General features: G+C 39.7%; 1 protein-coding gene across 6 annotated transcripts in view; it reads left to right on the forward strand.

Annotated features, from left to right (window-relative positions):
* The window catches only part of sema6dl (sema domain, transmembrane domain (TM), and cytoplasmic domain, (semaphorin) 6D, like), a 368,382-nt gene that overhangs the window by 177,497 nt on the left and 178,192 nt on the right, over positions 1 to 12,693 (forward strand). The window contains exon 1 of one of the 6 annotated variants that reach the window (XM_059952800.1): positions 9,028 to 9,157. The exons of the other annotated variants lie outside the window; for them this stretch is intronic. Within the exon in view, the coding sequence (XP_059808783.1) occupies positions 9,049 to 9,157 (109 nt within the window). The 5' untranslated portion in view covers positions 9,028 to 9,048. Of the gene's footprint in view, positions 1 to 9,027; positions 9,158 to 12,693 lie in introns of those variants that run through there. 6 annotated transcript variants of the gene reach the window in all.

Here is a 12,693-nt window from a genome sequence, read left to right on the forward strand (position 1 = left end):
TAAAACAAAGGGATGAATATCATTGAAAACAAAGTTATGCTTTAACAAGGTTAAGCTAATATAGTTTGTACCTGAAGCAATCACTTTTCATGTTTTCTGGGAAGGTGACATGAAAATGAGTAAATCTCAGAATATTGAAATTCTACACAGACATTTAGACATCTATTTGAGCAAGTATATAATTTTCCAAATTTTTAAAATGTCTGTCCTCAATTACGTAAAAAGTTACTACATTGTTCTTCACCTGCATTTCACAATACTTCTCAAACAATTTAAAATGCACAATGTAATGCACACAAATAATCGTTGGTCTAAACAGTTACTTTCTCTATGTGTGGTTTTAACTACTCATTTGAAAATGTTATTCCAGCCTGTTATCATAGAACTCCTTCTTAAAATGGTTAATGGCTCCTACATCTCTACAAACTACTTCCACATATGACTTGCGATTTTAATGAGTGATGGCTAGAATTTATCTAGTGCTTGTTGAACCCAAGTATCCTATCCCATAGCTGCTGATATACAGTGCCAGACCTATGCAAATTATGGTGTGTGTGAATGCCAAATTAGCAATAAGCTCACAGAGGTATTTATTTTGGAGCGTCACCTCCAGGTTGCATGACCGTCTGCTATGGTGGGGATGGGGGTTTTACTGCACCGGAATGAAGTAAACTGCAGAGTTGTAAACTTAATCAGCTCCATCATGAGCACTATCCTCTGTAGTAACCAGGACATGTTCAAGGAGCAATGCCTCAAAAACAAGACATCTATCATTAAAGTCGCCCATCACCCACATCATACCTTACTCTCATTGCTACTGTCAGGAAGGAGATACAGAAGTATAAAGGCACAAACTCAACAATTTCGGAACAGCTTCTTCTCCTCTGCCATCCGATTTATGAATGGACTTTGAACCCGTGAACACTACCTCAATACCTTTTTATTTCGATTTTTGCACTACTTATATATACTTTAATTGACAGGGTTTTTTTCTATTATTACATATTGCATTGTACTGTTGCCACCAAGTCAACAAATTTCATGACATATGCCATCAGTATTAAACCTGATTCTGATTTGGAGTAGTGTGATTGAAAGGGATTGGAGAATCAGAATCAGGTTTATTATCACCAGCATGTGACATGAAATTTGATAACTTAGTAGCACCAGTTCAAAAGCAACACATAATATAGAAGAGAAAAAAATGAAATAATGACAATAATAAATAAGTAAATCTTATTCAGTATACTTTATGCAGTTTATGTTTATTGAATAGATTAAAAATCATGCAAAAAACAAATACTATATACTTTTTAAAAAGTGAGCTAGAGTCCAAGGGTTCAATGTCTCTCTAGGAATGGAATGGCAGAGGGGAAGAAGCTGTTCTTGAATTGTTGAGTGTGTGCCTTCAGGCTTCTGTACCTCCTACCTGATGGTAACGGTGAAAAAAAGGCATGTCCTGGGTGCCGGGGGTCCTTAATAATTGGCGCTGCCTTTCTGAGACACTGCTCCTTGAAGATGTCCTGGTACTTTGTAGGCTGGTACCCAAGATGGAGCTGACTAAATTTACAACCCTCTGCAGCTTCTTTCAGTCCTGTGCAGTAACCCCCCCCCCCCATACCAAAAAGTGATGCAGCCTGTCAGAATGCTCTCCATGGTACATCTATAGACATTTTTGAGAGTATTTGTTGATGTACCAAATCTCTTCAAACTCCTAATAAAGTATAGCCACTGTTTTGCCTTCTTTATAACTGCATCAATATGTTGAGGTTAGGTTAAATCCTCAGAGATCTTGACACCCAGGAACTTGGAACTACTCACTCTCTCCACTTCTGATCCCTCTATGAGGATTGGTATGTGTTCCTTCGTCTTACCTTTCCTGAAGTTCACAATCAGCTCTTTCATCTTACTAATGTTGAGTGCCAGGTTGTTGCTGCTGTACCACTGTACTAGTTGGCATATCTCACTCCTGTATGCCTTCTTGTCACCACCTGAGATTCTACCAACAATAGTTTTCTCTATAGTCAGCAAATTTATAGAAGGGGTGATTCTGGCTATCCCTTTTGAAGTCTGCCATCTATTGCTTATTTTTACATGTCCCAACAAAGGGCCATAGTGTATGCTCCATGAATAATATCCTGGGAAACTCATAAATGTGCCTAATGAAAGCTAGAAAACTAAGTGATTCCAGTATTTAGATAATGATGACCAAAGAAATAGCAAAATCATTTCAGAGTGCATATAAAATTTAATTCCCTCTTAACTTAATTCTCAAGTTACATTGAAATTTTTTATTGCATCTATAGTAAGATCTGTACAACATCACCGTGACCTATTTGTGCCAATGGCCAGAATTAAAATGAGCTGTTAAAGCTGCTATTAGTTGCATGTTGCTGCTGATGTATGTATTCTGTTAGTTTCTGCATGCTGTAATTGATTTTGTGATGGATAGGGCTTTTTACCCCCAAGAACTGATCTATTATGGTTTAAGTAATTCGTGAAATGCTGTTTATACAATATTGACACTTAGTTTTAATGTTGCTGAGGTGTGTTGTATATGGAATTTTCTTCCAGAGGTGATTTACTATTGTGCAAAGCCATGTGCCATGACTGAATGATCCTTTCTTCACTTGCAAGTTAAATCAGCAGTTCTAGATTTTTACAGGGAATGGGTTCCTTAGGAACCACCTTCAGTGCCACAAAAATTGAGGATATATGGATTTCAGTGGCATGTCAACGAACTTGAAGGGAAGATTTGTCTTTTGTCTCTAACAGAAACTATCTCTCTCTCTATCACATATGTGCACACACACCCACACAAACCCTCCCTCTCTCACTCACAGAATCCCTCACTCTCCCTCTCTCTCACACACACCCTTTCCCCAGCATGAGCCCCTCGTATGCAGGTGCAGTGGTGCTAGAAAGTTTGTGAACCCTGTACAATTTTTCTCTATTTCTGCATAAATATAACCTAAAATTTGATTTGATCTTCACATGTCCTAAAACTAGTTCAAAAGAACCCAATTGAATAAATAACATATAAAACATTATACTTGTTCATTAATTTATTGGGGAAAAAAGATCCAATATTACATGTATTTGTTGGAAAAAGTATGTGAACCTTTGCTTACAGTAACAGGTGTGATCCCCTTGTGCAGCAATAGCTTCAACCAAACCTTTCCAGTAATCAGTTGATCAGTTCTGCTCATTGGCTTGGAAGAATTTTTGGCCGTTCCTCCTTACAAAACTGCTTCAACTCTGGGATGTTGGTGGGCTTCCTTGCAAGAACTGCTTTCTTCAGGTCCTTCCACAACATTTCTATAGGATTAAGGTCAGAACTTTGGCTTGGCCATTCCAAATCTTGAATTTTCTTTTTTTTACACCATTCTGTTGTTGATTTACTCTTGTCTTTCAGATCATTGTCTTATTGCATTATTCAACTTCTTTTAAGCTTCAAATGATGGACTGCTACCCTGACATACTCCTGTAAAATGTCTAGATCCAATTTTGAATTAATTGTTCCCTCAATAATTTCAAGCTATCCATGTTCTGAGGCAGCAAAGCAGCCCCAAATCATGATGCTCCTTCCACCATGCTTCACAGTTGGGATGAGGTTTTGGTGTTAGTGTACAGTGCCCTTTTTCCTCCAAACATTTTTCCTGCCAAAAAGTTCAAATTTTTTCTCATCTGTCCATAGAACATTGTCCCAGAAGAATTGTGGAACATCCAGGTGGTCTTTTGAAAACTTGAGACAAGCAGCAATTTTTTTTTTTTGGAGGGCAATGGTTTTCTCCGCAGTGTCCTTCCTTGAACACCATTGTTGTTCAGTATTTTTCTTATAGTGGACATATGAACAGAGAGTTTAGCAAGCTCTCGAGATTTCTGCAGGCATTTTGCCATTTACCCTTGGGTTCTTTTTCACTTCTTTCAGGATTGCCCCTTTTGCTCTTGGTGTGATCTTTGCAGGATGCCCATTCCTAGGGAGAGTAGCAACTGTACTGAGTTTCCTCCATTTGTAGACAATTTCTCTTACCGTGGGCTGATGAACACTCAGCCTTTTTCAACTTCATGCATCTCTACAATTCTTCCAAGGTCCTCTGAAAGTTGTTTTGATCAAAGCATGGTACACATAAACAGATCTTTGTTGAGAAGACCAGGCTCTGTCAGTAGCCTGACTTTGTGTGTCTTTTTTATAGGGCAGGGGATCTCCACAATCCACACCTCCAATCTCATCTCATTGATTGCAATATCTGACTCCAAATAGCTTTTGTACCCTGGAGGTTCACATACATTTTCCAACAAATACATGTATTTATGGATCATTTTTCTCAATAAAAATTGAATAAGTGTAATGTTTTTGTGTCATTTACTTAATTGGGTTCTCTTTATCTAGTTTTAGGACTGTTGTGAAGATCTGATCAAATTTAGGTCATATGCAGAAATAGAGAAAATTCTACAGGGCTCACAAACTTTTGAGTACCACTGCAAGAGGTGGAATCTAGGGAAGTCAGTAGAATGAATGGAGCACTGGATTATCATAGAAGACCTTCTACTGTATGTAAATGCATTGTGGTTTGGTATGGAATTAGCTCAGAACTTCATGGAAACCATCAGCCCCTTCATGGACTCTGTTTATTCTTCTTGCTCCCTCAGTAAAGCAGCCAGCATAATAAAAGACCCCTCTCACCCTGGGCATTCTCTCTTCTCCCTTGCCCCATAGGGCCGAACATACAAAAGCCTGAAAGCAGATGCACCATGCTCAAGGACAGCTTCTACCCTGCTATTATAAGACTGTTGAATGGTTCCCTGCAATGGCAAGATGGACTCTTGACCTCACAATCTACCTCATTGTGATCCTGCACCTAATTGCCTATCTGCACTGCACTTTATCAGTAGTTGTCCCACTTTATTTTGCATTCTGTTATTGTTTTATTTTGTTCTATCAATATACAATATAATTACTTGATCTGTATGAACAATGTGCAAAGAAGCTTTTCATTTTTTGTACAATATGTGACAATAAAAATCAATTCCAACTCGTCTAGGTGTAGGAATAGTGTAAATGGGTCATTGATAGTTTGTAAAGGGCTTAATTCTGGCAAGGACAAGAGCAGCAGACACATGGGAACATCACCACCCTCTTGAGTCACACGTAATCTCATGGTTGCCGGGTTTAAATGTCTATCAGCACAGTGGGTGTTCCAGAAAGAATGCTGTTATTCAACAAAGTGGCTCACCATCACCTTCTCAAGTGTTTTCAGGGAGAGAGAGAGAGTAAATGCTGTCCTCAGTGATACTCTAATGCTGAAAACAAATTTTAAAAGAAATTGGTACACATGAGATTGTGCAGATGCTGGAAATCCTGCCCAGCACATACAACTCAGCAGGCCAGGGCAGCATCTTTGGAGGGAAATGAACATTCAATGTTTTGGGCTGAGACTGTTAAACCTTACTTCTAATTATTACCCGTTACCCAATGCAAGAACTCACAGTACTATGGAAGATAAAGCAACAGTTTTTTATTAGTAGCTCACTACTAGAGAGAGCCCTCCTTAGGCACACACAGGGGTCTGTCCCTCAGGTCTCTCTACCAAAGCACAGAGATACAGAGTTTTTATACCATTTTTGTTACGTACGCAGGAAACAATTTTTTTTAGCTACCCCCATAGTTACATGCCCAGCAACAGTGGTATTTTGAGACAAAAGTCACTTAATCACCTTAAAAGGTAGTCAAATTCAGACAACCGGGACAATGTCCGCAATGAGATAATTCCTCATTTTTCAACCGTTGTTCCACATATTTGGAGACAAAATATAATTAGATTACCACATCCTGACACCTGCAGGTGAGACAAGGATTGTGAGTTCGTATCGAACCTTTGTCTAACTTAGATGTGTTACAATTTATAGAAGTAGCTTACGAGACAAAGACCGCTTAGCTCAATTCTTACGAAACCATGTAGCAGGAGGTGTGAGACAGGCGAACAGAACTCGGTTTTCAAAACATAACATCTGCAAGTTTGTCAGTCTGAAAGCAGCATAGGCGGATTACTCAGAACAGAGCAAACAGAAGTCTGCAGCAATTTAACCCATTTTTCAAGAGTCTGAATATCATTTCCCAACCCTTTAACCCTTTATCATCTCAAAGACCCTTCATCAGGACTAATGTATTACCAGTGGTGATAGTGAGCAAAGATTATGGGCTCACATCCCTCCTCAAATTGAACTTAGAGAGTGGTGAATCTGTGGAATTCTGTGCCACAGGAAACAGTTGAGGCCGGTTCATTGGCTATATTTAAGAGGAAGTTAGATATGGCCCTTGTGGCTAAAGGGATCAGGGGGTATGGAGAGAAAGCAGGTACAGGGTTCTGAGTTGGATGATCAGCCATGATCATACTGAATGGCGGTGCAGGCTCGAAGGGCCGAATGGCCTACTCCTGCACCTATTTTCTATGTTTCTATGTTAAACACAAGTGATTCTGCAGATGCTGGCAATCTTGAGCAACACACATAAAATGCTGGGGACACTGCAGGTCAGGCAGCATCTGTAGAAATGAATAAACAGTTGATGTTTCAGGTTGAGGCCCTTCATCAGGATCCAATGAAGGGTCTTGGGTTGAATTGTTTATTCCCAAATAGAAATTGGCTGGAACAGTATTCAACAATTGGATTGAATGTTTTTGTTGTTAGAAGAACTGAACAATACAGCAGAGCCTGATTTCCATCCAGTGACCACATATGGGTGGCAGATGCAGGGAAATCGAACTATGACACCCACACTTGAATAGACTACTAGAGTGCACCATCTGGGAAGAATGGTTACTTAAGCAAAAAACAAGATAAATACCAGTACCCTTGGAGCTACTTGGCAGCTTTAGCCAGTGCACTGAAGAAAACATATTGCCTTTATTTTATAAAAGACATATATCTCCATAAGCAATATCAATGTTCAGCAGGCAATAGATCAGATCACTGGGAACCCGTCACAAAAGACTTAGGAAAGATTTACAAAATTGAAAAATCAGCTCAACAGAAGCAAAAAAGTACTGAGCTGTTAAGTTGCAGTCCTTACAAAAAAAATGCCCTGTATAAGAACATCATTCACAGTTAGCCAATCTAACAATGACACCAACTCCTTGTCAAGGTTGGCTATTGAATCTAGTAAGTGATAAATGAATGTTTGCTGCGTTATGAAAGTCAAGCATAAATATTATTGCAATCTTTCTAAAACCTCCTTAAATATCCATGCCAATAAGGTATGAAACTTAAGATATCCCACGCAAAAAAAAAGTGCAACTCAATACATTATGCTCAAGCTAAACAAATTGAATAGGTCCTTAGGTCCATCTTGCCCTAGATACAAAAGAGTGCAGAATCTAAAGTCACATGCATACCTAGTATAGATTATATTAGTTTACTGAATGGAGCCTTCACTACAGGGACAAGATTAAAAGGGACATTTTGACCCATAAATCCAACCTGGAAGTGATGAGATGCATTACAGAGGAGGAGTAGGTAGTGACCTTATTAATTGCTTATCCCCAGGTCACGTAAACCTTTGACCCTTGGAGCAAAATGGCGACAGCCTTTGTGACACCACTTAAGCGAAGGTTAAATGTTGTTTTCTTTTCTGCCATTCCATCAGAATAGTGTATGGGATAGCTAAGGTCTTTACAATATAGGAAACTTGTTTTAAAAGTCACCATGCAATTTCATGACTCTTTTATCAGTGAGAAAAAAAAAATGCAGCTGTCATCTCAATTTCCTTGCTTGTTGTTGATGCTATAATTCATATCAGACACCACTAACATAATTCACCGGTATTCCTTTTCTTGCACAAGCCAACTTACTAACCTCATGTTCTCTAAAATAATGTACAGAATGGACCACTGTTCTCTTCCTTCATTTGGCATTTTAATTAAATCAGATGGACTCTTAACTAAAATGGATTAGAATAATCATATTTATCACATTCTGACAGCATGTCTAGATGCTTACCAGCCAAATGACTTTTATAACCAAGTTTACCAGCCATGTCTGGAGACTGTCTTTGCTGGAACATAGACTCAGCATTGCATTGTTCCAACTTTGGCTCCATCCTGAGAGTCCAGAATTATTTTTTGCTGTTCTTTCTGCTCATTAAATGAGAAAAGAGATGAGCATTCAATTATCCCTTTACTTTACTTCTGAAACTAAAGGTAAAATGAATAGCATAGTAATATAGTGGTTAGCACAATGCCTTACAGTATAAGCAACCTGGGTTCAATTCCCACCGCTGCCTGTAAAGAGTTTGCACACTTCCCTCGTGACCACATGGGTTTCCTCCGGGTGCTCTGCTTTCCTCCCATGTTCCAAAGACAAATTGGTTGATAGGTTAATTGGTTTGTGTAAATTGTCCTGTGATTAGGTTAGGTTTAAATCAAGGGTTGCTGAACAGTGTAGCTCAAAGGGTCAGAAGGGCTTATTCCGCACTGTATCTCAATCATTTTTAATTTCAGGCAGTCACATTGATAGTTCTTTTTAATCTTTGGCTGAACTAGCTTAGAATTGTGCAACTAAATGCCTTTCCACAACTTTGAGCCTTTCCATCACCATCAAGATGCTTTATAGCTAATTATGTCCTTTTAAAGTGTCATTACCATTGTAAACATGTAGCCAATTTCCATAAGCAAATGATGGTCTCATAATCTGTTTCAGCAATGCTGAAGGGCAGAAAAATGTTGGCCAAGATAGAATTAAAATCAGATATCAATGAGCAACTGGAGAGAGAGAGAATCAGATATATTCCTTTTTTATGTATTGGACTGTACTGCAATTTTCAGCTGTTTTGCAGCAACACTACAGGGCAATACATAAAAAATTACTTTTAAATTATAATAAGAAATGTTAAAAATTAATAGTGCAAAGAGAGAACAGAATAGTGAGGCTTTTCTGAAATCTGATGGTGGAGGGGAAGAAGCTTTTCCTAATATGTTAAGCTTGTGCCTTTATGTTCCAGTACCTTCTCCTTGATGGTAGGCATGCCCTGGATAGTGAGGGTCTTTCCAGATGGATGCCACCTTCTTGAGGAATCATCTTTTGAAGAAAGTGGGGAAGCTAGTGCCCATGATGAAGCTGGCAGTGTTTTCCAATCCGTGCATTGACATCTCCATACCAGGTGATGGTGCAACCAGGCAGACTGCTTTCCACAGTACATCTGTAGAAATTTGCTAACGTTTTTGGTCATATACCAAACCTCCTCAGATTCTTAATGAAATATAGCTGCTGGTGTGCTTTTAATTGTATCAATATGTTGGGCCCAGGATAGGCCTTCAGAGTTGATGACACCCAAGGACTTGAAACTGCTCATATTTAATACTGCTGATCCCTCAGTGAGTACTAGTGTGTGTTTTCCCTACTTCCCCTTCCTGAAGTCCACAATCAATTCCTTGGTCTCATTGATATTGAGTCTGAAGTTGTGAGAACACTCGACTACGGAATCTACCTAACTCACCTCCCCGTCACCATCTAAGGTTTTGCCAAGACAGCTGTGTCATTGGCAAATTTATAGGTGGTGTCTGAGCTGTGCCTAGCCACATGGTAATCAGTGTAGTGAGTAGTACAGCGGGCTAAGCATGCATCCTTGAGGTGTGCCTGCTTTGATTATCAATGAGGAGGAGATATTATTTCAAATCTGCACTGACTGTAGTCTCCCAATGGGGAAGTCAAGGATCTGGCTGCAAAGGGAAGTACAGAGATTCATATTTTGAAGCTTGTTTTTTGAATTGAATTGACTTGATTACTTACATGCTTCATATACATGAGAAGTAAAAATCTTTATGCTACTTCTCCATCTAAATGTGCTAAATGTCCATCTAAATGTGTTCCAACCCGAGATGGATTTCCGTCTCCTCGCGGCCATCTTTATGCAAATTTCTTTGTGGTTGTGGTGATGTGACTCTAACAGTCTTTTTATGAGTCTGAGACAGAAATTGTAATTGTTAAATATTTTATTGATTATAGTCAATAAAATATATAGTCATTTATAGTCAATTATAGTCATTTATAATAAATATTATGTACAACAGGATATAACATAGAAATACAGTTGTGTCAGCATTAATTAAGCAGTCTGATGGCCTGGTGGAAGAAGCTGTCCTGGAGCCTGTTGGTCCTGGCTTTGTACTTCAGGGAGCGTGAAGCGCAGAAACAAATATCACTGTGATGATTGTATGCTCTAGTATCAATTGTTTGGTGACAATAAAGTATAATGAAGTTTATGCTGCGGTACCATTTCCTGGATGGTAGCAGCTGGAACAGTTTCTGGTTGGGGTGACTCGGGTCCCCAATGATCCTTCAGGTCCTTTTTACACACCTGTCTCTGTAAATGTCCTGAATTATGGGAAATTCACATCTACAGATGTGCTGGGCAACCTGCACCACTCTCTGCAGAGTCCTGCGATTGAGGGAAGTACAGTTCCCATACCAGGCAGTGATGCAGCCAGTCAGGCTGCACTCAATTGTGTCCCTATGGAAAGTTCTTAGGATTTGGGTGCCTACACCAAACTTCTTCAACTGTCTGAAGTGAAAGAAGCGCTGTTGTACCTTTTTCACTACACAGCCAGTATGTACAGACCATGTCAGATCCTTAGTGATGTTTATGCTGAGGAACTTAAAGCAGTTCACCCTCTCAACCCCAGATCCATTGGTGTCTATAGGGGTTAGCCTGTCTCCATTCCTCCTGTAGTCCACAACCAGAGCCTTTGTTTCTGTGACATTGAGGGAGAAGTTGTTTTCTTGGCACCACTGTGCCAGGGTGATGACTTCCTCTCTGTAGGCTGCCTCATTATTACTTGAGATTAGGCCAATCATTGTAGTGTCATCAGCAAATTTGATTAGTACTTGAGACTATGATAGTGTTAAACACCGAGCTGTAACTAATAAACAGCAGGCTGACATAGGTACTGCTGTTGTCCAGGTGGTCCAAGGCTGAGTGGAGAGCCAGTGAGACTGCATCCACTGAAAACCTGTTGTGGCAGTTGGCAATTGCATCAGTGCCAGGTCCTTACTCAAGCAGGAGTTAAATCTAGCCGTGACAAAACTCCAAAGCACAAAGTAGACGTGAGTGCTACAGGGCACTAGTCATTGAGACAACTCACCCTGCTCTTCTTGGGCATCGGTATGGTTGATGCACTTTTGAAGCAGTTGGGAACCTCTGAATGCAGCAGAGATTGAAGATGTACTTAAACTCTAGCCATTTGCTTAGCAAAGGTTTTCAGTGCCCTACCAGGTACATCATCAGGGCCTGTTGTCTTGCAAGGGTTCATGCTCTTGAAAGATGTTCTGACGTTGGACTGTCAGACAGAGATCACAGAGTCAACAGATGCTGCAGGGAATCACACAGCTATAGTTTTATTCTCTCTTTCAAAGTGTGCATAGAAGATGTTCAGCTTATCAGGAGTGAAGCATCACAACCATTTATGATGTTAGGTTTCATAATGTCATTGTAAGTTGTGTCTCTACTCTTCAGATTAGTGACTTAATATCTCCTATCTAGTTGAGAATTCAACCAATCAACCCCTGTTTTTTATGTGAGAGGACACCACCTCTGACAGAACAGCAGATCCCCAGTAATGTGCTGGTATTTCATCTGAAGTATATTTATGCTCTGGCTTCTGGAACAATATTTGAATTCACATTTTGATTCAGAAAGAAAAGTTCCACCAACTGAGTGGTGGTAGACAAACAGGCTGATATGTGTTTACCAAGAAGCCCCACGCAGCAGAGATCACTTCACAAAAATACCAGTCTTGCCGCTGTTTCTGCCTCAGTGTCTAGTTTGTTTATTTTCTGTTCCATGATTCTTAGCTTACATCTTCTAAGTTGTTAGTTTGAATATTTAGCTTGGATTAAACAACCTTCAGTTCAGCAACAAAGCAGAGAAGGTCAATATTTTTCTAAATTTCAAAATGTTATTAGAAAAGTAAATGTAAATGTGTAGAGGTCTAATAACAGTGGAAACAGTAGTGGAGCATTTGTTAGTGTTCTGTACTGGGCTCCAGGTTCTCACGGCTCCAAAAAAGGGAAGTAATAGAGATCAATGCAAAGTGCAAGTGAATCTAATTAATTGGCAAGGCACCAGTAAGGTAATTATTGATTTATTTATTTAGAGATACTGCACAGAATATGCCTTTTAAGACACACCACCCGACAACCCTTGACAAACCCAATTAACCCTAACCTAATCAGAAGACAATTTACACTTACCAATTAATCTACCCAATACATCTTTGGTCAGTGGGAGGGAAGTGGAGGACCCAGAGAAAACCCACGCATTTCACGGGGAGGACATACAGAAAGTCCTTACAGAGTGAGCTGGGACTGAACTTAGAACTCTGACAGCAGATGCCATCTTATTGGCTCTTCACTCTACCCTGGAACGTCTTGGCAGCAAAGATGCACACATCAGAATGCTTTTTGTCGATTACAACTTGGCAATGAATACTATTGTCCCCTCAAAACTAATCAATAAGCTTCAAGATCTTGGCCTCAATACCTCCTTGAGCGTTTGGATCCTCAATTTCCTCACTTGCAGACCCCTGTCAGTTTGGATTGGCAGCAACATCTCCACAATATCCATTAGCACAGGTGCACCACAAGGCTATGTGCTTAGCCCCCTGCTCTTTTCACTGTATACTTATGATTGTGTGGCTA

This window comes from Hypanus sabinus, chromosome 28 (genome assembly GCF_030144855.1).
Source record: "Hypanus sabinus isolate sHypSab1 chromosome 28, sHypSab1.hap1, whole genome shotgun sequence".
In the NCBI taxonomy this organism is placed as follows: domain Eukaryota; kingdom Metazoa; phylum Chordata; class Chondrichthyes; order Myliobatiformes; family Dasyatidae; genus Hypanus; species Hypanus sabinus.